At 41.8% G+C, this 25,241-nt stretch overlaps 1 protein-coding gene across 1 annotated transcript; it reads left to right on the plus strand.

Annotated features, from left to right (window-relative positions):
• gja5b (gap junction protein, alpha 5b) lies at positions 1–25,057 on the plus strand. The gene is made up of 2 exons (XM_060898815.1): positions 1–787; positions 22,530–25,057. Exon 2 carries the CDS (start codon positions 22,550–22,552, stop codon positions 23,729–23,731), a length of 1,182 nt encoding a protein of 393 aa, XP_060754798.1. The 5' UTR covers positions 1–787; positions 22,530–22,549; the 3' UTR covers positions 23,732–25,057.
• Positions 25,058–25,241: the final 184 nt, after the last annotated feature.

Raw genomic sequence — 25,241 nt, forward strand, 5'->3', positions numbered from 1 at the left:
CAAGAAAGTGAGGGAGACGGGGAGGGAGGGGTGCTAGGAAGGAGAGCAGAGGAGGAGAAAAAATGTTTACTGGTATTTCTTCCAATGTCCCAATGCCTGTTGGTGTATTCTGGACTACGGCCTGAAGCAGCTGTTCCTGTTCATCGTTTGATAGAGATCTAACACCATCTGCACTATATCTGTCTTCCTCCAGAAGAGTCTACACCTCTATTCAGCCTCTCATGACATTGAGATCCTAGAGTTGGTACTTCTTAGTAGAAAACGAGGGAAATAAAGCAAAGGATTCATCCTCAGGCATACTGGAGGAGAACATCCAACAGTCTGTCTCTGCAAACAGATCAAGATATCTTTTGGCACGAACAAGAGAAATCTGCCATCAAGAACATCAGGAACTTTTGCCGCTTATCCAGGTTGAAGGACACCAACCAGCAGAAAGAAAGAGGTCTGATTCCTCCAAATTAACCAAAGAGAGACATTCACTTTTGACCTCCCCTAGAGGAACCAAAACACAGACTTTTCCATCAATCTGAGGATCACAAGGCCTTTGAAGGAAACTCATTTAAAAGAAGAGAGCAAGCAAGGGTCAAGCCACATTTCCCAGGCTTCTACCAGCATATCAATCTACTAATCAAGACTAAAGACGTAAAAAGAGCCTGTCCACCAAATTTGGTCCACCTTTCATAAGTAGACATCTCCATTCAGACAGCTGTGCTTCCAGAAACATTGATCTCCAGATACTAATTGCAGGCAACTCCTGATCTTTATACAAAAGCAAATCATCACAAAGGTAAGAGATAGGTCAAGCTTGGAGGTTTGAAGTTGATATTGTACTTCCTTGATCATTTACTGTCACAAAAGTTTGGGACCTGAATGTCAGATAGCCTGGAGCAATTTTGCTATGAATACAGAAGCTGCATATTAATAAAGATGTAGGATGAGCTGACAAAGATCTCTGCCCGTCCCCCCAGAGGAATTCATCAGGTGAATATAAGCCACGCAAGTAGAGTAGAGTAATCTCAGAGTACTTATGTGTGCTTTTATTATTATTATTATTATTAGGAGTTTTCATATCTGGGAAATATTTCACAGCCCATTTTGTGTGTGTTTTTCACAAGAACACTCATCTCATCTCATTATCTCTAGCCACTTTATCCTGTTCTACAGGGTCGCAGGCAAGCTGGAGCCTATCCCAGCTGACTACAGGCGAAAGGCAGGGTACACCCTGGACAAGTCGCCAGGTCATCACAGGGCTGACACATAACCATTCACACTCACATTCACACCTACAGTCAATTTAGAGTCACCAGTTAACCTAACCTGCATGTCTTTGGACTGTGGGGGAAACCAGAGCACCTGGAGGAAACCCACGTGGACACGGGGAGAACATGCAAACTCCACACAGAAAGGCCCTCACCGGCCACGGGGCTCGAACCCAGAACCTTCTTGCTGTGAGGCGACAGCACTAACCACTACACCACCGTGCCGCCTCACAAGAACACATTAGAGAAAAAAAGTATGTAGTATAATATGGTCATTGTTGTAGTTGAGTCACTAAACCTTGAGTCCAAGTCCAGTCTCGAGTCCCCAGTGTTCAAGTCCAAGTCAAGTCCGAGTCATTAAAGAAAATTTCCAGTCGAATCCAAGTCGAGCCCGCTATTGATCCGAGTGGAGTCAGACACAAGCCCCGCCCACTATCAACAGGGCAAATAACATGAGAGAGGGTTAACACTCGCTAGTTCATCGGTCAGCAAGCAAGCTCCACTATCAACAGAGCAATGAACATAGTGTGTCACTTACTTCTCTGGGTGAAGTCTTGCCAAACGACGATTGAAGTTCGAGGTTGTCCCCGTCGTCTCCTCGATAGTTCTTCTACATATGGAACACATAGCAGTGCATTTTTTCCCACTGCACGAGAAGTCTGTATAAGCAAAGCGGACAATCCTAGGGGCTTCTCTCCAAGCATTTTAGTGCCATTAAAGTTAGTTTGTTCCTGAACACGATGTATGAACAGGTGAATGTGCATTCTCTTGCACGAAATTAGTATAAAATTAATGTAGATATAAATATACCAAATTATTATGGCATATTACAAAAATAAAGAAAAAAAATCTGAGTCCTCGTTTCCAATTTATGAGTCCGAATGCAATTAATGCACGAGTCTGAGTCCAAGTCAAGTCACGAGTCCTTAAAATTAAGGCACGAGTTGGACTCAAGTCCAAGTCCTGGACTCAAGTACTACAAGCTTGAGTATAGCATATTTAACAGTTATTCTATGAAATCAAGTCATACATGAGCTGATGGCTGATAAGGTGCGTAGCATAGCCATTTTTTCTCTACTCACGGTATCTGAGCTGATAGCCTAGTAGTAGAGTAGCCAATCATCGCATGATTGCTTATATCCAGTGAATGTGGATAGAATAAAAAATGGTATACAGTATAAAATACATATATCAAGCATGTGGACACTTGACCATCACAGTCATATGTGGGTGTTCCCCAAACTGCTTTCACAAATTTGGAAGCACACAAATGTCCTGAATGCCTTTGTATGCTGTCGATTTACCTGGAAATCCACTGGAACTATGGGGCCCTGTTCCCATAGACTTGTTCCAGTAGGCAATACCCCTGTGCACATGCAAGGTCGGTCCATGAAGCCATGGTTTGCCAAGGTTGGTATGGAAGAACTCAAGTGGCCTGCACAGAGCCCTGACCTCAACCCCACTGAACACCTTTGGGATGGAACTGGAATGCTGATTGTGTGCCAGGCCTCCGCACTTAACATCAGCGCCTGACCTCCCGAATGCTCTTGTGGTTGAATGGACAAATCCCCACGGCCAAGTTCCAAAATCTAATGGAAAGCTTTCCCAGAAGAGTGGAGGTTATTACAGCAGCAAAGGGAACTAAATCTGGCATAGGATGTTCAACGAGAACATATGGGTGTGATTGGTCAGGCATCCACAAACCTTTGGCAATATAGTGTGAGGAAAACTTAATCTGAATATTAGAAATAATCATTATAAGCCAACTATCATGATATTTATTGCTTCACAGCAGGGTATACAACTTTTTTATCATTTCCTCTGGTTTCAAAAGTCATGGGTTTAATAATTGTTGATGCATATGTGTGTAAAAATAAAATGAAATGGTCACAGAGGATTATCCACATGTACACACTGAATCTAGCACAAACAGTGCAGAACTGGTAATGAAATGAATACTGATTCGAATAGGTGTGGCACAAATATTTTTCAATTTTAATCTTGTTACTGCAGTTATGTAGGTTCACATGAAGCACTAGGGAAAGCATTATTATCACATGCATAGAATATAGTAGTGCAGAAAAATAATTACTCACCGAGAATACAGATTATAGAAACATTCATTCGTTACAGCATGGCTTTATTCATCAATTCACACTTGAATTAAACAAGGATTCAGGTTAGCTCATAGAAGTGGAAAACGCTTACATTTCAGAATACATTATATTTGATATGAGTGTCAGTGTGAGTTTCTGTTCCTTGGGGTAATCAGACTTTGGCTTTAGGTCAAGATTGTTCATGTATTTCAATCGACATTGTAAGAACAGGCACATATCTGAAAATAGATGCTATGCCATTATATTGTAACAAATCTCAAGAGAATATTTCAAAAACAACACACACACACACGCACCTGTCATTGCCTCTTTGTTAACTACAACCCCAGCATGTATAGAAGCTTAATCATGTATATTTTTTCCTGTAATTAGTAATCACATCAGCATCTCAGCAATTTTACAAACACACCCACCCACATAGACGACTTCTTACAACCTCCAAGTCTTCCCCATGTGCCGTTGTTTTACTGTGAACTATTTTGGACTGGGACAGTTAAGACAACACTGTAAATATTTATTAAAGTAGTGTATCTAATAAAAGTGTCTGGGAAAATCTTCATGATTTGCATTAGGGTTTAGCTGGAGAAGGATGGGCCAGGATCCATTTTCATATTAAAACTCACTTTAATGTGTCATTATGTTGCTCAGGTCAAGTCAAATATCCCACTTCCTGTTTTTGTGATCTTTCCATATCCAAAAAAGGTTGTGATAGCAGCAATACTCAGCTATTCCCAACATAATAAACGTAATTCATAAAACAATTCGGAGCGGCAATTCTAATCTAGGACGAGATCCATCATGTGTTCAGTGATCTTACTCATAAAGTGATGTCTGGCTATGAATAATAGTTGTATCTAATAAACTTTGTATTGTCACTAGATACAGACCAAGGTTTGGATAGTTGCTAAACAAACAGTCCGTGTGTTTTGAATTAACATGGCTTCACGCTTGCAAGGTCAAAACAATTCGCATGCCTAAAGAACATAGGAAAAGTTAGACAGGCTAAGATTAATGTTAGGAAAATAAAAAAAAATTCAAACCTTTTGGTGACTTTTTTCCTGAGATCAAGGCCGAATCCCATTTCACCCCTTGGACCAACCCCTTAGCCCTTCCCCTCCATTTTGCGCGTTCACGTGAAGGGGTAGGGGTATCCCAATCCCAGTTAACGCGGAGGGGTAGGGGAAGGGCTTCTGTACCCCTCCAAACGGAGATTTTCCTGGAGCAGACTCCGAACGAAGGGGTTTGAGTGACTTCCCACAATGCCATGCGGATTTCAGCGAGATTTCATGCGGATTTCAGAAAGATGGCGGTTCCCGCGGCGAAAGATTGTCATAAATGTATTTTCTCCATTATTTACGTGTTTTAAGTTGTTATCCAGAGGAAACACGCCGCTTGATTCGCTTTCGAGCTGAGAATGAGCAGCGATTTCTGAAATCCAAGCTGCTGCTAAAAAGCTTTGGGAGTGAGTATTGTTTTCGGTTGCTTTACTGCGTACGTTTTGTTCTGTTATTCTCGCTTTTATTGTTTACATGAGTGTTCTGACACCTCATTCTGTCGGATGTGGTGCACGAAGCGCCAAAGATATCCCATTCAGTGGTGTTAGTTAACAAATCACACCCTGCCAGCAGAGATTTCTGTTCTGGCTCTGACTGTAGCGGCTGGTCGCAGCCAATGACGCATTTGGTCGCGTTTTGCTAACGTAAACGCTGACGGAGGTACGCGATGACGTATGCGATCGTTGAAGGGCTATCCCAATACGTAAGGGTTGAATTTCAAGCCCTATCCATTGTAGCTCAGTTTCAAGGGGAAGGGCCAAGGGGAAGGCGGAGGGGTAGGGGTAGAAATTAGAATTGGGCCCAAGTCAGACCCCTGAAGCCCTCAAATATTCTCATAAGGGGTTGTAAATTGCAAAATGTTTTGATCACATTTGACAAAAACTGGCATTTTCCAAAATCACTGTTGCACAATCCATCCATCCATTATCCATAACCGCTTATCCTGTGCAGGGTCACGGGCAAGCTGGAGCCTATCCCAGCTGACTATGGGCGAGAGGCGGGGTACACCCTGGACAAGTCGCCAGGTCATCGCAGGGCTGATACATAGACACAGACAACCATTCACACTCACACCTACGGTCAATTTAGAGCCACCAATTAGCCTAACCTGCATGTCTTTGGACTGTGGGGGAAACCGGAGAAACCTACACAGACACTGGGAGAACACGCAAACTCCACACAGAAAGGCCCCCGTCGACTACTGGGCTCGAACCCAGAACCTTTTTGCTGTGAGGCGACAGCGCTAACCACTGCACCACTGTGCCACCCTTGTCACACTATCATTATTGTTAAATGGTCATGTGAGCATCTCACTGAACTTTCTTTCCTAGATAAGATGATTTTAACTTTACGTTTTGGAAAACTGAGCCCATGATGATTCTAATGTTTTGGAAAACATTCCTCTAAACAACTAGATGCGGGGATGGCATTGCTCTCCCCTGTCAATTCACAACATTAGCCAATCATGGGCATTGGTGAGCTCATGTATGTGGAAGAAAGATGATAGAGCTGTCCTCAGAATGTTCATATTGTTCATGAAGGTTCAGAATGTATTCAGCTGCACTGTTATGTAGCATGAGCAGTAGTCTGACAGATTAGTCAATTGATTGACCAAATTGGGTGAAAATAGAGCATACAGTGCCTTGAAAAAGTATTCATACCCCTTGAACTTTTTCACATTTTTCCACCTTACAACCACGAACCTAAAAGTTTTTTTTATTGAGATTTTATGTGATAGACCAACACAGAGTAGCACATAATTGTGAAGTGAAACGAAAATGATAAATGGTCTTCAAAATTTTAAACAAATAAAAATCTGAAAAATGTGATGTGCAATAGTATTCAGCCCCCCTGCGTCAATACTTTGTAGAGCCACCTTTTGCTGCAATTACAGCTGCAAGTCTTTTGTGGTATGCCTCTACCAGCTTTGCACATCTAGACACTGAAATTTTTGCCCATCCTTCTTTGCAAAATAGCTCAAGCTCAGCCAGATTGGATGGAGAGCGTCTGTGAACAGCAGTTTTCAAGTCTTGCCACAGATGCTCAATGGGATTTAGGTCTGGACTTTGACTGGGCCATTCTAACACATGAATATTCTTTGATCTAAACCATTCCATTGTAGCTCTGGCTGTATGTTTAGGGTCATTGTCTTGCTGGAAGGTGAATCTCCTTCCCAGTCTCAAGTCTTTTGCAGCCTCCAACAGGTTTTCTTCCAGGATTGCCCTTTATTTAGCTCCATCCATCTTCCCATCAACTCTGACCAGCTTCCCTGTCCCTGCTGAAGAAAAGCATCCCCATAGCATGATGCTGCCACCACCATGTTTCACAGTGGGGATGGTGTGTGCAGGGTGATGAGCAGTGTTAGTTTTCCGCTACACATAGCGCTTTGCATTTAAGCCAAAAAGTTCAACTTTGGTCTCATCTGACCAAAGCACCTTCTTCCACATGTTTGCTGTGTCCCCTACATGGCTTCTGGCAAACTGCAAACGGGACTTCTTATGCCTGTCTTTCAACAATGGCTTTCTTCTTGCCACTCTTCCAAAAAGGCCAGATTTGTGGAGTGTACGACTTATAGTTATCCTGTGCACAGATTCTCCCACCTGAGCTGTGGATTTCTGCAGCTCCTCCAGAGTGATCATGAGGAGCTGCAGAAATACTTGACTGCTTCTCTGACCATTGCTCTCCTTGCTCGCTCTGTCAGTTTAGGTGGATGGCCATGTCTTGGTAGGTTTGCAGTTGTGCCATACTTTTTCCATTTTTGAATGATGGATTGAACAGTGCTTCTTGAGATGTTCAGAGCTTGGGATATTTTTTTATAACCTAACCCTGCTTTAAACTTCTCCAGAACTTTATCCCTGACCTGTCTGGTGAGTTCTTTGGTCTTCATGATGCTGTTTGTTCTTCAGTGTTCTCTAACAATCCACTGAGGCCTTCACAGAACAAGTGTATTTATGCTGAGAGTAAATTACACACAGTAGGACTCTATTAACTAATTAGATGACTTCTGAAGGCAATTGATTGCACTGGATTGTATTTAGAGGTATCAGAGTACAGGGGGCTGAATACTAATGCACACCACATTTTTCAGATTTTTATTTGTTTAAAATTTTGAAGACCATTTATCATTTTTGTTTTACTTCACAATTATGTGCTACTCTGTGTTGGTCTATCACATAAAATCTCAATAAAAAACTTTTAAGTTCATGGTTGTAAGGTGGAAAATGTGAAAAAGTTCAAGGGGTATGAATACTTTTTCAAGGCACTGTACTACTTCTTTCGGCTGCTCCCATTAGGGGTCACCACAGCAGATCTCGTCTCATTATCTCTAGCCGCTTTATCCTGTTCTACAGGGTCGCAGGCGAGCTGGAGCCTATCCCAGCTGACTACGGGCGAAAGGCGGGGTACACCCTGGACAAGTCGCCAGGTCATCACAGGGCTGACACATAGACACAGACAACCATTCACACTCTCATTCACACCTACGGTCAATTTAGAATCACCAGTTAATCTAACCTGCATGTCTTTGGACTGTGGGGGAAACCGGAGCACCCGGAGGAAACCTACGCGGACACGGGGAGAACATGCAAACTCCGCACAGAAAGGCCCTCGCCGGCCACGGGGCTCGAACCCGGACCTTCTTGCTGTGAGGCGACAGTGCTCACCACTGCATCACCGTGCTGCCCACAGCAGATCTGTTCTGCATATTTGATTTGGGATAGGTTTTACAATGGATTCCCTTCCTGATGCAACCCTCCCCAATCTATCCGGGCTTGGAACCAGCACTAAGTATGCACTCGCTTGTACAACCCCAGTGGCTGGGTATTTTACCTAATCTGCAGGTCTTTGAACTGTTGGAGGATGAGCACCTTGAGGAAACCCACATAGACATGGAGAGAACATGCAAACTCCACACAGAAAGGTCCCCATCGGCCGTGAGATTCGAACCCAGAACCTTCTTGCTGTGAGGCAACAGTGATAACTGCTGCACCACTCTGCCACCCAAAAAATAAAAAATAGAACACACTAACCAGTAAATAAACAATATTATTGTGAACCTATTTTGATTGCTTTCATCCATGAAAAATGATCATTTTAGATCACCAGACTGTTATTGTGACTGCTATCGTGAAACTTTTAGTTAACAGTTAAGACAACATTGCTAAAGCATTTTTAGCTGTAGAAACCTAAGCACAAACATTCATTCATTTTCTATACTGCTTATCCATCGTGAGTCACAGGTGAGTTGGAGCCAATCCCAGCTGATATTGGGCAAGGGCTGGGGGTACGCTTTGGACAGGTCACCAGTCTATCACAGGGCTAACACTGAGAAACAGACAGACATTCACACTTATATTCACAGCTATGGGCATAGCCAGTTGACCTATTCCACATGCAGAGGTGGACAGTAATGAAATACATTTACTTGAGTACTGTCCTTAAGTACACTTTGAGTATCTGTACTTTACTTGAGTATTTTTTTGGGAAACTTATGACTTTAACTTCACTACATTTAAAAGGCAAATATTGTACTTTTCCCTCCGCTACATTTCTGTCAAGGTCTTCGTTACTCATTACTATGAAGCAGCTTTGAAAGTGGATGTTTTTTCTTTTCTTTTCTAAAACATGATTGGTTTTTTCGCAGGTGACACTGAGACAGCCCATCAGTAATCACTAGGGTCACATCGTATCCATAGACTGGATAAAATCAAGTTCAGTGATTTCTCAGCAGCGTTATTTGAACACGATCAGTTGATGGCAGAATGGAAGGAGGCGGTTCTTCTGGAAAATGCATACGCACCCATGGCTATATCTGGAACCCACGTTCAGGCCCGTTTCAAGCTATTTGGGGGCCCTAGGCAAAGGGGGATCTGGGGCCCATAATTATCCCCCCCTCAACGAAAGGCCTTATGGCCGCCTACCCACTGAAGACTTAATAAATAAACATCACACATATTGTAATCATTCTTACGATTTTTACTTAATAAATGAACTCTTTACATTACAGTGATTCACTGTTATAAACACTGTCTACAAGATAACTACCATTAACGTAAGCTAGCTACCAAATTTGCTTGTCGACCCGCTTGGTATTAATGAGTGTGTACATTCTTACTTACCAGTGTCTTGTTTTTTTCTGTCTTCCTCTTCCCTTTTCTTCTTTCTCTTCTGGCTCCCTGAGGGGTAATTTTGCTTCATATTTGATTTTGGTTTTTTTTTTTGCCGCGGAGCTCTGCAACCACTTGACTGGACGGAGATGGGCATTGAGGGGTTGACAACAGACTGTCATTGCACTTTTCGGCCAAAGCATGTAGGGAGGCGCTGTTGTGCATTAGGGGGCCCCCCTTGGAACTAGGGTATTTCAACGAGTGTTATTAAGCGCTGCGCTGCCGCGCTCAAAAAGTTGTCATTGCTATCGAATACATAACCAGTCGTTCGGCAGCGGGGGCCCTTCGAGGGCTGGGGCCCTAGGCAATTGCCAAGTCTGCCTACCTTGTTGCAACGGGTCTGCCCACGTTTCAGTTTTCTGAAAGGAATAAAGATTCGTTTCGTTTTAAATGTTTGCTGAAAACAAACAACATCATGGCCTACAAAAACTCGCCATCCAACCCGCAGAAGCATGTTGAGGTATATAAAAGTTTTATTCCAAGAGAAAGCTTGCAACTAAGTTGTCTGTGCTTTTAGAGCTAGCGATAACATTATAATAGCTATGTAGTCTGGTTGGTCAAATTACTTTCTATGGATTTGCCCGCCAAGTTGCCATAGCCTTGTCCATGACTAACGTTTACACATAGCTAGTTAACTTGGACACTATTAGTTAGCATGTAAAAACGGAGTTACTCCAACATGAATAACATGAACTTATCTGAAGTCCTTTCAGAAATGTGTTTTAGCATGATTTTGCCAAATAAACAACGTAGAAATCTTTCTTTTCTAGTAGCGTTAGCTACCCAATATGATTTCAAATTTGAAAAAAGTTTGCTAGCATGTCAGGTGGAGTTTCACTGACTAGCTCGCTTAACATTAAACCACCATGATGGCACAGCATGCGTTCATTTTGTGAATTCACATTTCTATCTTTGGTAACGCATTAGGTTTTGTAAGCGTTGTGGCAATAATACAACGATGCATTGACCGAAAATGTACTTTTAATACTAAAAATACTTAAAAAGCAAGTATTTCAGTGCTTTAACTTTAGTAAAAATTTGACTGGACAACTTTCATTTGTATCAGAGTACCATCTGACCAGTGGGATCTGTACTTTGACTTAAGTAATGAAGTTGGGGACTTTGTCCATCTCTGTCCACATGTCTTTGGACTGTGGGAAGAAACCTGGATGAAACCCACGCAGGCACGAGGAGAACATGCAAACTCCACACTGTTGACTGGCAGGCTGAAACCCAGAACCATTGCTACACCACCATGCTGCCCATTAACACAAACATATCTATAATATTAGTTTTGTGTGTGAACAACATTGATAAGCAAAGCATTACTGCAGCAAACGTTTTTTTTTAGACCATTGCAAGGTTGTTATTTCTGGATTGTCCCAGTCTAGAACTATTCTGACTTGTTCTCTGATGATTATTCATATTATTTTTGAGTTTTCTCATCAGTTATTCTCAGACCATGATGAGTCAGAAGCTAAAACAACTTGAATTTCAACCCACCCCTTCTCTCAAGTATTGTGTTCCTTTCAAGTGTACTTTATTGTGTCTGTTTTCATTCGCCGTGAGTCCAACCCAGACAAATAGAAAACGGAAGTGCCTGGTTTCTCTGCTGCTGTTTTCAGAAGCTTATTGCAGACCCTATCCCTATCTGCAGCCTCTTTTACTGCAAAAAAAGAGCATTGTTCTGTTCCTAAAAGGTAAACAAGTAAAGGAGATGGGTGTGAGGGTCACCCTCTTCCTCCCTGAGATGGATACGGTTCATAGGTACGCTGTTCTGGTTCTGAGCACTTTAAAAAAAGAGCTGACTAAGAGGAAATGTTTTTGAAGATGCCTCCTCTTAATCAGACTTTTTTTTTTTTCGGAAAACCCTTCTCAATAATATTTAATAGATATTGATGTCCGTGGAAAACCATTATCTCAGGACTGTAAGTAATAGCTACTTATGATAGCATTCCACACAAACCTATGTATATACAGTATATGTGGTAATTTACTGTGGAGACACTTAGTGGAAAAACTGTTTCTTTAGTATATTTATGGCTTGAGAATTACAGTGTGGTTCACGTTGTAAATGCCAAACGCATTGTATAATATAATGCATTGTATATTTTTTTTAAACAAAAGGCTGACATTTACTTAGCTCTTTGTAAGTGCAAAACGTTGCCCTTTTTGGCCTTACCGTCTCTAACCCTGCGAGCTTCCTTTTAAGTGCTGTGTAAGAGGGAAATCATATTGTTTGAGATTGCTTCCTCCAATGGAAGGGGGCTGAATAGTGGCTCTTACCCCCACATACGGAGTCTCCAAGTGGATTTCCGTGCCACCAGTCTGTCTGCTGGATGGTTCCACTGCCAGAGTTTCCGGAATAATATCTTTAGTATCTTAAGCGCGAGTCCGTGATTGAGATACTCTTTGTGTCCCATTGATATTACATTTACAAATAAGTATGTAAGGTCAAGGTAAAAGACATTTTAATCATAGCTGAAGGGTCCCTCGTGACAACCTAAGTATGTGCATGTTGATAAATTTAAACACTTAAAACCAATTTAGGGCGGCACGGTAGTGTAGTGGTTAGCGCTGTCGCCTCACAGCAAGGAGGTCCGGGTTCGAGCCCCGTGGCCAGCGAGGGCCTTTCTGTGTGGAGTTTGCATGTTCTCCCCGTGTCCGCGTGGGTTTCCTCCGGGTGCTCCGGTTTCCCCCACAGTCCAAAGACATGCAGGTTAGGTTAACTGGTGACTCTAAATTGAGCGTAGGTGTGAATGTGAGTGTGAATGGTTGTCTGTGTCTATGTGTCAGCCCTGTGATGACCTGGCGACTTGTCCAGGGTGTACCCCGCCTTTCGCCCGTAGTCAGCTGGGATAGGCTCCAGCTTGCCTGCGACCCTGTAGAACAGGATAAAGCGGCTAGAGATAATGAGACGAGATGAGAAAACCTATTTACACCACTTCAAAACCATTTTATCTGTTCCAGCTGAGCATAAATACACTACATCTGAAACGTCATCATTAAATCCTTTATTATTTTTGCATTAATGCATTTAACATCACATGCTTGATATACAGTTTCTTTCAAAAGTATTCATCCCCCTTGGTGTTTGTCCTGTTTTGTTGCATTACAAGCTGGAATTAAAATAGATTGGGGGGGGGGAAGCACATTTTATTTACACATGTGGACCACTTTAAAGGTGCAAATTGTTGATTTATTGTGACACAAACAATAATTAAGATGAAAAAACAGAAATCTGGAGTGTGCATAGGTATTCACCCCCAAAGTCAATACTTTGTAGAGCCACCTTTTGCTGTAATTACAGCTGCAAGTCTCTTGGGGTATGTCTCTATTAGCTTAGCACATCTAGCCACTGGGATTTTTGCCCATTCCTCAAGGCAAAACTGCTCCAACTCCTTCAAGTTAGATGGGTTGTGTTGGTGGACAGCAATCTTCAAGTTACGCCACAGATTCTCAATTGGATTGAGGTCTGGGCTTTGATGAGGGCATTCCAAGACATTTCAATGTTTCCCTTTAAACCACTCCAGTGTAGCTTTAGCCGTATGTTTAGGGTCATTGTCCTGCTGGAACGTGAACCTTTGTCCCAGTCTCAAACCTCTGGCCGACTCAAACAGGTTTTCCTCCAGGTTTGTGTCACACATGGCGTTTCCCATGATGGCCAAAAAGATAAATTTTAGTCTCATTTGACCAGAGAATCATCTTCCATGTGTTTGGAGAGTCTGCCACATGCTGTTGGGCAAACTCCAAATGTGTTTTCTTAACCAATGGCTTTTTTCTGCCCACTCTTCCATAAAGCCCCGCTCTGTGGAGTGTATGGCTTAAAGTGGTCCTATGGACAGATACTCCCATCTCCACTGTGGATCTTTGCAGCTCCTTCAGTGTTATCTTTGGTGCCTTTGTTGCATCTCTGATTAATGCCCTCCTTGCCCGGTCTGTGAGTTTTGGTGGGCGGCCTTCTCTTGTCAGGTTTGTAGTGGTGTCATGTTCTTTCCATTTTGCTATAATGGATTTAATGGTGCTCCGTGGGATATTCAAAGTTTGGGATTTTTTTTTATAACCCAACCCTGATCTATACTTCTCCACAACTTTGTCTCTGACCTGTTTGGAGGCTCCTTGGTTTTCATGTTGCTTGCTTAGTAGTGTTGCAGAGTCAGGGTCCTTCCAGAACAGGTTAATTTATACAGACATCATGTGACACTTTGATTGCACACAGATGGCTCTTAAATCAGCTAATTATGTGACTTATGAAGTGAATTGGTTGGACCAGCTCTTATTTAGGGGTTTCATACGAAAGGGGGTGCGATGCACACTCCAGAGTTCTGATTTTTCATCTTATTGTTTGTGTCACAAAAGAAAAATTAAAAATGCACCTTTAAAGTGTTAGGTATGTTGTGTAAATCAAATGGTGCTAACCCTCCAAAAATCCATTTTAATTCCAGCTTGTAATGCAACAAAACAGGACAAACACCAAGGGGGACGAATACTTTTGCAAGACACTGTATATCCTTTTTGTGACTCATACATAAGTTATGAAAAATGTGCATTTATTGGCCCAGAACATTCACTCAACTCTTTTTCAACAAGTCAGATGTTCAACGGGAAATCAAAATTTCCAGATGATGATGGGTAGAACAACATTCTCTATTACGAGATTATCATTAAGGTCCTTGTGCAATTACATGGATACTAAACACATTATTTGCTAATTCTATGCTAAAAACCTATTACATTACAGGCATTTAGTAGACGCACTTATCCAGAGTAATGTACAACATACCCAAAGCAGCCTGGGGAGCAGTTAAGGGTTAGGTGCCTTACTCAAGGGCACTTCAGCCATTCCTGCTAGTCCAGGGAATTGAACTGGCAATCTTTTGGTCTCAAAGCTGCTTCTCTAACCAGTAGGCCATGACTTCCATGTTACTTATGAGCCTGTTGCTTCAGAGCAAACATCAGCCATTTTCAGGAAAATGAATGTGAGGTGGGTTAACATATTTTGGAATGGTTACATGCATGTTTTCTTAGATTCAATGGTGAAAAATGATTCAAAAACAAGGTAAAATTGTAAAAGGCTCACCAGTCATGGAATCACCCTTCAGAGCCATAATTACAAATTTAATGTATGGTGAAAAATTACTTTGGGGCATGGCAGTATACTTTAGTCATCTGACAGATGCAATTAAACATGTAGACGTATAAAATGAAATGTGATTAATTTTATTTTAACACGAGAATCAGTCAGACAAGCTCAGACAAGCTGTTTCACATGGATGGTTTTATGAGCTGAGGTATTGGTCAGTGCTGTCCAAGTTGATTTATTACTTGTAGACATAAACAGACTTTTACAAGATCATCTAGTGGGAAGATGTAAACTCTCTTCTGCTCATTTTTATTACTAAATGCCTTCCAGTAGAGATGTGTCTCACCATATGAACTAAAGTTAGGAGCTCAGATATATTTGGCGACATTTCTGTAGTTGGCTCAAGGAAAAATTAGGGAACAGTGTAGTAAATCAGACACTTGATTTCCGCAAGTTAGATTTTATTAAAGAAAATCACAAAATATTAAACGAGAAGTAGGTTAATTTAATGTTGAGCACTTTATCATGGCATCAAAGATTCAACATTCAAGCTTAACATCTACACAGTGAAAGAAATAATCTGATGTACTGACACCATTAATCATGAAGTGGTTTATCTTTGATCAACCAGTTACTGAACAAGCAATAAAACAAAAAAGGACATGGAAATATGGAAGATTTTTTAATTAACCAAAAAAGGGCAAGTTTGTCCATTTCATTTCCCTAACATAGAAACAGCCCTGTTGGGAAGAGTGGAGGAATGGGTTTGAGAGAATTCTGCCCAGACTGTTCCCACCAACTCCCTTGAGGAGAAAGACAAACTTTCTGTTGAGCGCGAGAGCAAAAGCGAGGTGGGGGGCATTCATATTAAAAAAATCCTCTCTTTATATTGAAAGTAAATACATACTATATAATCAAAAGCCAAAGCCTTGTAATGCTTCCATAACAGAACAAAACAGCAAACCAAATTATACAGTACAATGGCCAATATGCCTGATAGAACAGGAAACATTCTGGTCCTCTGACAAAAATTGAATGGACAACCAAAGGCAGAAAAAGCAATTGCTACTGCGTCCCATTGACAGCATGAATAGAGTGTGCTAATCTACAATATGCTGGTTGTCTTTAAAGGTCGTCACTGGACATTAAAACCAATAAAAGTGGTTCCTGGTACAATATAACAGACCTTAGTAGAAAAAGGCTGCAATGGCTTCCCTTCAAATGACTTTCACTGTAAGAAATAGGGGTACAGTAGGAGTCCATTTCTATCCTGCAAAGTACAATCTACACGAATGTACCCCTAGGGCTCATTATTGGACCTCAAGGTAACTGTGTGTACCTTTTTCGGGTCAAAAAGGTACATATATGTTCCCAAGCAGTAATAATGCATGCTTTAAAGATCCATCCATCCATTATCCATAACCACTTATCCTGTGCAGGGTTGAGGGCAAGCTGGAGCCTATCCCAGCTGACTATGGGCAAGAGGTGGGGTACACCCTGGACAAGTCGCCAGGTCATCGCAGGGCTGACACATAGACACACACAACTATTCACATTCACCCCTACAGTCAATTTAGAGCCACCAATTAGCCTAACCTGCATGTCTTTGGACTGTGGAGGAAACTGGAGCACCCAGAGGAAACCCAAACAGACACGGAGAGAACATGCAAACTCCACACAGAAAGGTCCTCGCCAGCTGCTGGGCTCGAACCCAGAACCTTCTTGCTGTGAGGCAACAGTGCTAACCACTACACCATAGTGCCACCCTTGGTACTTATTGTGGTGTTAAACCCCCCCCCCCCCCAAAAAAAAAAAAAAAAAAAAAAAAAAAAAACCCAGTGCATCCCATTGGTGGCATTGGCTTGTAGTATGAAGCTAGCTTGCTGTCAAGCTTGACAGTCATAGCTTGAGCTAGCATAGTACAGGCTGAACTGCTTATTTATTATCCATATTACTCTACATCATTTATCCATCCATCCATCATCTGTAACCACTTATCCTGTGCAGGGTCACGGACAAGCTGGAGCCTATCCCAGGTGATTATGGGTGAGAGGTGGGGTACACCCTGGACAAATCGCCAGATCATTGCAGGGCTGACATATAGGCATGATCACTTCCAAAAGCTACTTGGAAACCCTCCAGAAGTTACAAATGAGAATGATGTTATCCCAGTCATTTTTGATGAACTGCCAATAAGAACAGATGCATTTGATATGGATGAATAGCTGAAAGCAAAGAATGCTATTAAGGAGGGGAAAAGCTATGGTGAAGACAGGATACCACCTAAAGTCATAAAGAGATGCTCTACTGATGACATAGTTCTTGATTTTTGCAATAAAGTTCTACCGAACTGACAGAAACCTAAACAATGGTCCATCTTGAATCTGATCCCTGTACCAAAGACCGGAGACCTCGGTCTGACAGCAAATTACAGAGGAATTAGCCTGAACTCAATTGTGGCTAAAACATACAACAGGATGCTCCTTAATTGAATCAGACCACACCTTGATGATAAACTTGGACCAAACCAATGCGGCTTTAGAGAAAAACGATCCACCACAGAGCAAATGCTGGCTTTAAGGAGAATTATTGAAGGCATAAAATACAAAAACCTTTCAGCAGTAATAATCTTCATAGACTTTAAGAAAACCTTTGATACTATCCATCGGGGTAAGATAAAAAATTCTGAAAGCTTATGGCATCCCAGACATCGTAGGCCATGCAATTGAGGACACATACCAGGGTACCAAGGCTAAGGTCTTAACTTCAGATGGTGACACAGAAGAATCTGACATCCTGGCTGGAGTGCTTCAAGGCAACACACTGGCCCCATACCTGTTCATCATTGTACTTGACTATTGCCTCAGGTCTGCAATCAGTGGTGAAGAGGAAAGATTGGGATTCATAATCATACCTAGAAAAAGCCGCAGAGTTGGTCCCTTGAACATAACAGACCTTGATTTTGCAGACGATTTTGCACTTTTGTCAAACACTGCTGTACAAGCACAAGAACTGCTCAGAAAGGTTGAGAATGCTGCACCATGTGTTGGTCTACACATGAATGCCAAGAAAAAGTTTATGGCATACAACCAACCAAGTTTGTCAAAATCCAAATAGTAGATGGCAGATTTTTAGAGGAAGTAAATGACTTCAAATATTTGGGGTCATGGGTTCAGAGTATTGAGCAAGATATCAAGGTTCAAAAAGCGTTGGCGTGGAAGGCATGCAACAAACTAAATAAAATGTGGAAGTCTAACTTTCCAAGGCCCCTGAAAGTAAAACTATTCCAAGTCACAGTTGGAATAGTTTTACTTGCTGCTATATGGTTGTGAGACCTGGACCATTACAAAGAAAATCAGGAAAGCCTTGGATGGGTGTTAGACCAGAATGCTGAGAGCAGTTTTGAATGTGAGCTGGAAATCACATATGACCAACAAAGAACTATATGGTGACACCCCTCATCTCAACTAAAATCGCTACCAGGAGACTGGCGTTTGCAGGACATTGTAAAAGGGCAGAAGGGAGTGTTGTGTCAAAATTGGTTACATGGCAGCCTATACAAGGGAGAAGAACTCAAGGGCACCACATGAAGAACTACTACAGGATGACACCAGCTATGAGATCCAGAAGACTGAAACCAGCATGCAGGAAAGACATTTTTGGAGAGCCATCATCAATGCCCAACAGCAAGAGTCAACAGAGTGAGTGACATACAGTATAGAGACAAATAACCATTCACACCTACGGTCAATTTAGAGCCACCAGTTAACCTAACCTGCATGTTTTTGGACTGTGGAGGAAACCAACACAGACACGGGGAGAACATGCAAACTCCACACAGAAAGGCCCCTGTCGGCCACTGGACTCGAACCCAGAACCTTCTTGCTGTGAGGCGACAGTGCTAACCACTACGAAGAATTAAAATATTGTAATGATCACTTTTTGGGTCAAGAAAAAAAAAAAACTTCTGCAACTAGAGTCATGAACTGATATATGGGTATAAAGTAAAATCTGTAACAACTGCTCCACAGTTCTAGTCTAGAGCTGACCACGTGCACAACTGATAATGTACTGTTCAATACTTTTCTGTGTTGTATTTAAGTATATAAATATAATTGTCATCATTAAATGATCAATCCTCAAGCCCTGGACAATAAATGGCATTTGAAAGACTATACTACATAGAGTAATTCAAAATGCCATCATTAGCTGTCATCCATTTTTAGTCTTGTTAGCATTGTTTGATGGACCCAACATGATTAATACTTTAACTTCTCATAGTATTATCTGTTTTCCTCCAAAAACGCTCGAGTTCTATCTAAGAGGACGTGCCACTTATAAACCAGAATCCAAAAGCAGCTAGCTTCCCAAATCTAGACAGGGAATGACACGCCCTATAATGTATCTGACTGTTTATTTTTAGTTAAGATGTCCTTGAAACTGTCAGCCTACTTCCCACAGTCTTGAGCATGTGAATGTATGGGAAAGGTTTGTAAGTGCAGAGGCACTGTCCGACCACTCACAAACACACAGAAAACACACACACACACACACACACACACACACACACACACACACACAGAATGGACACCGCACACTCCATTCATTCCTACTTACCTAGCACTGAACAGCAGTGTAGCATAACAAAACATACAGTTAGTTCAGCTATTTAAAAGTAGGATAAGAAAAAAGAAGGTGGTCTTGGGAAGACGCCATCCATTATCTAAAATATGTCTCACATCTACACTGTTTCTTTGGATAGATGTCAGCTTTGAAAAGGAGTTTTACTTCAAACCATCTCTGATCAAGAAAAACGGTTGTTGAAATAAAGAAAAAAAACCCTCTTTTACGGCAGCCATTTTGTAAAATCCAAGATGGCCACCAGGTAGACATGTGGGCAAATGGAAACAATGGCTTTCTGAATGCTTGGACAATAAGCTTTCTCAAAATGAAAAGTTTCCCTAACCCCCCTCCCCAAAAAAAGCCAACGAAATTACATAGTCAACCTGACTACTTCGCTGGCAGGAGTGGAACCCAATGTGATCATCTGCTGCTGCATGCTGAGACGCTTTTCTGCTCACCACGGTTGTAAAGAGTTATGAGTTACTATATCCTTCCTGGCAGCTCGAACCAATTTGTGGTGGGTTTCCCAAAAGCCTCTTAATACTAAGAGCATCTTAACTAGGAGAGAGAGCGTTCATTGTGCTGCTCGCTCTACCATTTACCGATGATCTTTGTGCTGCATTGCTTTTGGGAAACCCACCCCTGGTCATTTTCCTCTGATCTTTCTTATCAACAAGGCGTTTCCACCCACAGAACTGTTGCTTACTCAGTGTTTTTTGTTTTTCACACCACTCTTTGTAAGCTCTAGAGACTGTTGTGCGTGAAAACCCCAGGAGATCAGCAGTTTCTGAAATACTCAGACCAGTCCATCTGGCACCAACACCCATGCCACAGTGAAAGTCACACTTTGAGATCACAATGTTTCCCATTCTGATGTTTGAAGTGAACATTAACTGAAGCTCTTGATTTGTATTTGCACGATTTTATGCATTGTGCTGCTGTCATTCACTATCAAGGGACTGGCTGATTAGAGAACTACATAAAACAGCACATGTATGGGTATTCCTAATAAAGTGTCCAGTGAGTGTATTTATGATATTGTTTTCCTTGTGGAACAAGCTGAAGAACTGAAGAATTAACTAATTGTTTGATTGTAATAGACTTCTTTTTATATTATATATTACATATATATATATATATATATATACACACACATACACACATTGCCAGAAAGGTTCACAGGGCATCTGGTTGATATGACAAATGTTTGGGATTTACATCCATGTTTCAGCTTAATATTTGCATATTGTTCCGTAAATATCTCCAACTGAAAAATAACAAGAAGACAGAGTCATCTATATCCCCCGCCCTATATACCAAGTTATTATTTGTCACATTTTTCAAGTTGTGCTGCAGGAAACCAACCCTACCTCTTTACACTGACCTCAGCAGCCCATGGCATAAACCCACCGGACCTTTGGTCCAGGGGAGCTAAAAATTAACATTTCTCGCATTTCTTAGTATCAAAAGGCACATATACATTACTTAATCAACACATATACCAACTTTCAAGACCATAACACTCATAGTTTTCAAGTTCTGCTCCAGAAACAAAACCTACCCCAAAGACTAACCAGAGAGACAAAGTCCGAAATTGTTTCCAATGGAAACATGGAAAATGAAAATTTCTCAAATTTCTTAGTATGAAAAGGCACATCTACATCACCTTGTTAACATGTACACCAAGTTTCAAATCCATATCATGAATAGTTTTGGATATATACTCCGGAAACTAACATCACTCTTGAAACCAAGTCAAAATCTATTTATGTAAAAATTTGAAAAATACTTTTCTTTCAAAAATCTAAAATAGCAAAAGGCACCAGTTCACATGTTGCTTGATATGTATACAGAGTTTCAAGAAGATATCTTCAGTAGTTTTAAAGATATGGTTTGGAAACAAAACGTGACCGGACAGACAGACAGACAGACAGAACCCATTTCTATAATAATAGAATAATAGAGTGAGTGTGTTACGTTCCCTAGCCGTGGTGGCCGCATAAATAAAATGCATAGTAAGCGTGGGCTACCCCTGTTGGTGGCATGTGTGTATCTTTCTCTTTGACCTGTTAATTAATAGGTCAGAAGCACCTGGTCCATGGTGGGAGGGGCCTATATAAACCTGCTTGACACCATTCCAGATGAGATGCGCTTTGGTGTTCTCGTCAATACCGGTCCATCTGTGCTTCGCGTGACCGTCTCCAGTTTTTTGTTAATTTTGGTTCCATCAATAATAATAAACCCTAGACTTGAGCTGCTTTGTTGTACCTCTCCCCCTTTGTGTTACAAGCTTGCGCTGGGCCATAACAGAGAGGTTTTTACTTTCATGTGGGTGTGAGCGAGTGGTCAGATATGAACCTTGCAGGACAAAGAAAAACCATGTTCATTAACATGTGATGCTTTGCTAGGCATTTACAGCATTCCTTCATTCATCCTCAGTAACTGCCTGCTCAGGGCCCATACATCCATTATCCATAACCACTTATCCTGTGCAAGATCACAGGCAAGCTGGAGCCCATCCCAGCTGACTACGGGCGAAAGGCGGGGTACACCCTGGACAAGTCGCCAGGTCATCACAGGGCTGACACAGACACAGACAACCATTCACACTCACATTCACACCTACGGTCAATTTAGAGTCACCAGTTAACCTAACCTGCATGTCTTTGGACTGTGGGGGAAACCGGAGCACCCGGAGGAAACCCACACGGACACGGGGAGAACATGCAAACTCCACACAGAAAGGCCCCCGTCGGCCATTGGGCTCGAACCCGGACCTTCTTGCTGTGAGGCAACAGTGCTAACCACTACACCATGCCGCCCCCTGCTCAGGGTCATTTTATTTAAAAATGGAAACAAACAGAATTTGAGAAATAGAACCAATTAAATTCATAGCGGAGGAACCAGAATCACTAACCTTACTGATAGTGCTTACATTTCTATCTCTGGGTTTGTTTTTAAGTGTTTTCTGGTTGTCCCGGTGACATTGGTTCATATTTTCTGGGCGTTTCTGGTGGCATAGGTTCATAGAAACTTCAGGTTTAGGCCATGCTCTTTTTGGATTTCAATCTGAATCCAGATACAAACATTTGAAGCTCTAAATAAATAGACACAGATACAGTTAGTGGCATGGTGTTACACCTCTATATCACGCTATATTTTTGAACTACTTTCATAAGAATCTCTTTCCCACTATTAAGGCTGATGTCCTTTTTGTGTCCCTCCAGTAGATCTCCCCTAACTGCCAATGGCTGACTGGAGCTTGCTGGGTAATTTCCTGGAAGAGGTGCAGGAGCACTCGACCTCGGTGGGCAAGGTGTGGCTCACCATCCTCTTTATCTTCCGTATCTTGGTGCTAGGCACTGCAGCAGAGTCGTCATGGGGTGACGAGCAGGAGGACTTCACATGTGACACAGAACAGCCAGGTTGTGAGAACGTTTGTTATGACCGTGCTTTCCCCATCGCCCACATACGCTTCTGGGTGTTGCAGATAGTCTTTGTATCGACACCTTCACTTATCTACATGGGCCATGCCATGCACAGTGTACGCAGGGAGGAGAAGAGAAGGAAGAAGGAGCAGGAAGCTCAGGCAGCCGATAGTGGAGGAGGAGGAGCAGGAGGAGGGGGTGGTGGTGCAGCAGAGAAATACCCAGAGGAAGAAAGGGGTTGTGAAAAGGAGGAATCCAGAGGAGGAAAAGTGCATCTGAGAGGTGCACTGCTGCGGACTTACGTCCTGAGTATCATGATCCGCAGCCTGATGGAGGTGATCTTCATCATAGTTCAGTATATAATATACGGGATCTTCCTCAAGGCACTATACCTGTGCAAGGGGCCTCCTTGCCCACATCCGGTCAACTGTTACATTTCACGGCCCACTGAAAAGAACGTCTTCATTGTGTTCATGCTTGTGGTGGCGGGTGTGTCTCTGTTTTTGAGCATTGTCGAGCTCTACCACTTAGCATGGAAGCAATGCAAGAAGTGTGTCACGGAACACCAGGCCAGAAAGCATCAAAGATCCAATACAACATTGGCTCTAACTTCTGCTTCTCCAGAACCTTCCACACCAAACCGAGCCTGTACCCCACCACCCAATTTCCACGAGTGCCTAGCAACATCCACTCCACCTTCACACCTATTCCAGACCAAAACACTCACACAGTCCCACACACATCCAAGCTGCCCACAGTTTACCAACCACCTAGCGTACCAGCAGAATTCTGCCAACATGGCAACAGAGCGTCATCGCAATCATGACAGTATGGAGCCTGAAGATTTTCTCAAGATGAGCTTCTCACAGGAATCCACAAATACACCCAATATGTGTGCTCCAGCTACACTGCTAAGCAACGGATTCTTGAGTGACAAACGACGGTTCAGCAAAAGCAGTGGGACCAGCAGTAGAGTGAGACCAGACGATCTATCAGTGTAGTCTTATGCCCTTAGGTTAGGCAGCCATAAAACGATGACATAAACTACTTTAAGTTTTGTACTTTGCCCATTTTGTCAAGTAAACTTCAAGATTACATCTGCTCCAAGCAAAGTATATTGTATATAATGTAGTGTTTGGTATTAATTCACCACTGGTCTGTATTATGATGCATTGGACTGTCCAGGGGATAGTGGTAATAACCAGGACCCTTAACTCTCATCAAATCATCTTCAGTAACCTCTTTATTCGGGTAAAGTTTGTGTAGAAACACTGGACACATCCTGAATAGGATGCTTGTCCATCACAGGTAACCACGCGCACACGTTCACACCTATAGAAGAATCTGGAGGATGTCTGTGTGAGACAAGGGACAACAAGCAAAACTCTGGAGCTGTGCACTAAATCAAGCTCAGGATCTAATCAGGGACTCGAAAGCTACTGTATGAGGTAGCAACTCTAGCTGCTGTGTCACTACAATGCCCTGGGACCCTTAACTGTGAATAGATCTCGTGGTGTCAAATTTCACCGGATCCAGGTCACTGCAAAGCTTGAAGCAAGCTGGAACTTTTTACAGACATCACTATTTAATTACAGGTTTTAACTGCATACCTTAAGCATGTATTATGAACTCAAAAACTTTCAAAGCTGCATTTTATTATATTTAACAGTTATTCCACAAAATCGAGTCATACATGAGCTGATAGCTGACGAGGAGCGTAGCACCAAGCTGGCTATAAGCCATGTACGACGAGATCGTGTGGAATAACTTATTCTATCCACTTTCACTGGATTTTGAGAAACAGAGCATATTTATCTTTTTTTTTACAAATTCGATAAATAAAAACTTTATACAAAACGTCCAACAAAATCATTTCCGCTCAGACTGTAAACAAATTGGAGAAATAACAGTAGCAATTTATGAAAAATATTAGGATAATTCTTGAAAATAAAAAAAAAAAACGTTCTTACCATCAAATATATTAATTCCATATTTTGCTGCTTTTTTTTGTATTGGGGGGGTTGTTTTCAGGTTGAGTTTTTATTTCGTCCTCGGTTGGTTCAGCAACACGCTGCACCATTTTGTTTTTCTCTACTCACGGTATATGAGCCGATAGCCTAGTAGTAGAGTAGCCAATCAGAGCGTGCGATTGCTCATATCCAGTGAAGGTGGATAGAATCATTTACGTTATTCTAGGTTAGAATTATTCTGTGGTTCATCCACGTGAAATTTGTTGAATGGAGTCTTCTTTCCCAATGATTTCTTTATGCAAGTATTTTCCTAAGTTATCAAACATTAATATCTTTGGTTTCCATGTAAACATTAAAGGGTGCAAAGGGAATTGCTTTGCTCACTCGTTTATTTTAAGCTTGTTTTTTTTTTCTCCTTTTAATAAAATCATATTTATTTAAAAAAAAAAAAAAGTGTACATAACTGAAATTTTGGGCAAACACTAAAAACATCTGTGTGCGCAAAATGATTAAAAGAACAGATTACCGCCAAATAAAAATC

The sequence above is a fragment of the Neoarius graeffei genome, chromosome 18 (genome assembly GCF_027579695.1).
Source record: "Neoarius graeffei isolate fNeoGra1 chromosome 18, fNeoGra1.pri, whole genome shotgun sequence".
In the NCBI taxonomy this organism is placed as follows: Eukaryota; Metazoa; Chordata; class Actinopteri; order Siluriformes; family Ariidae; genus Neoarius; species Neoarius graeffei.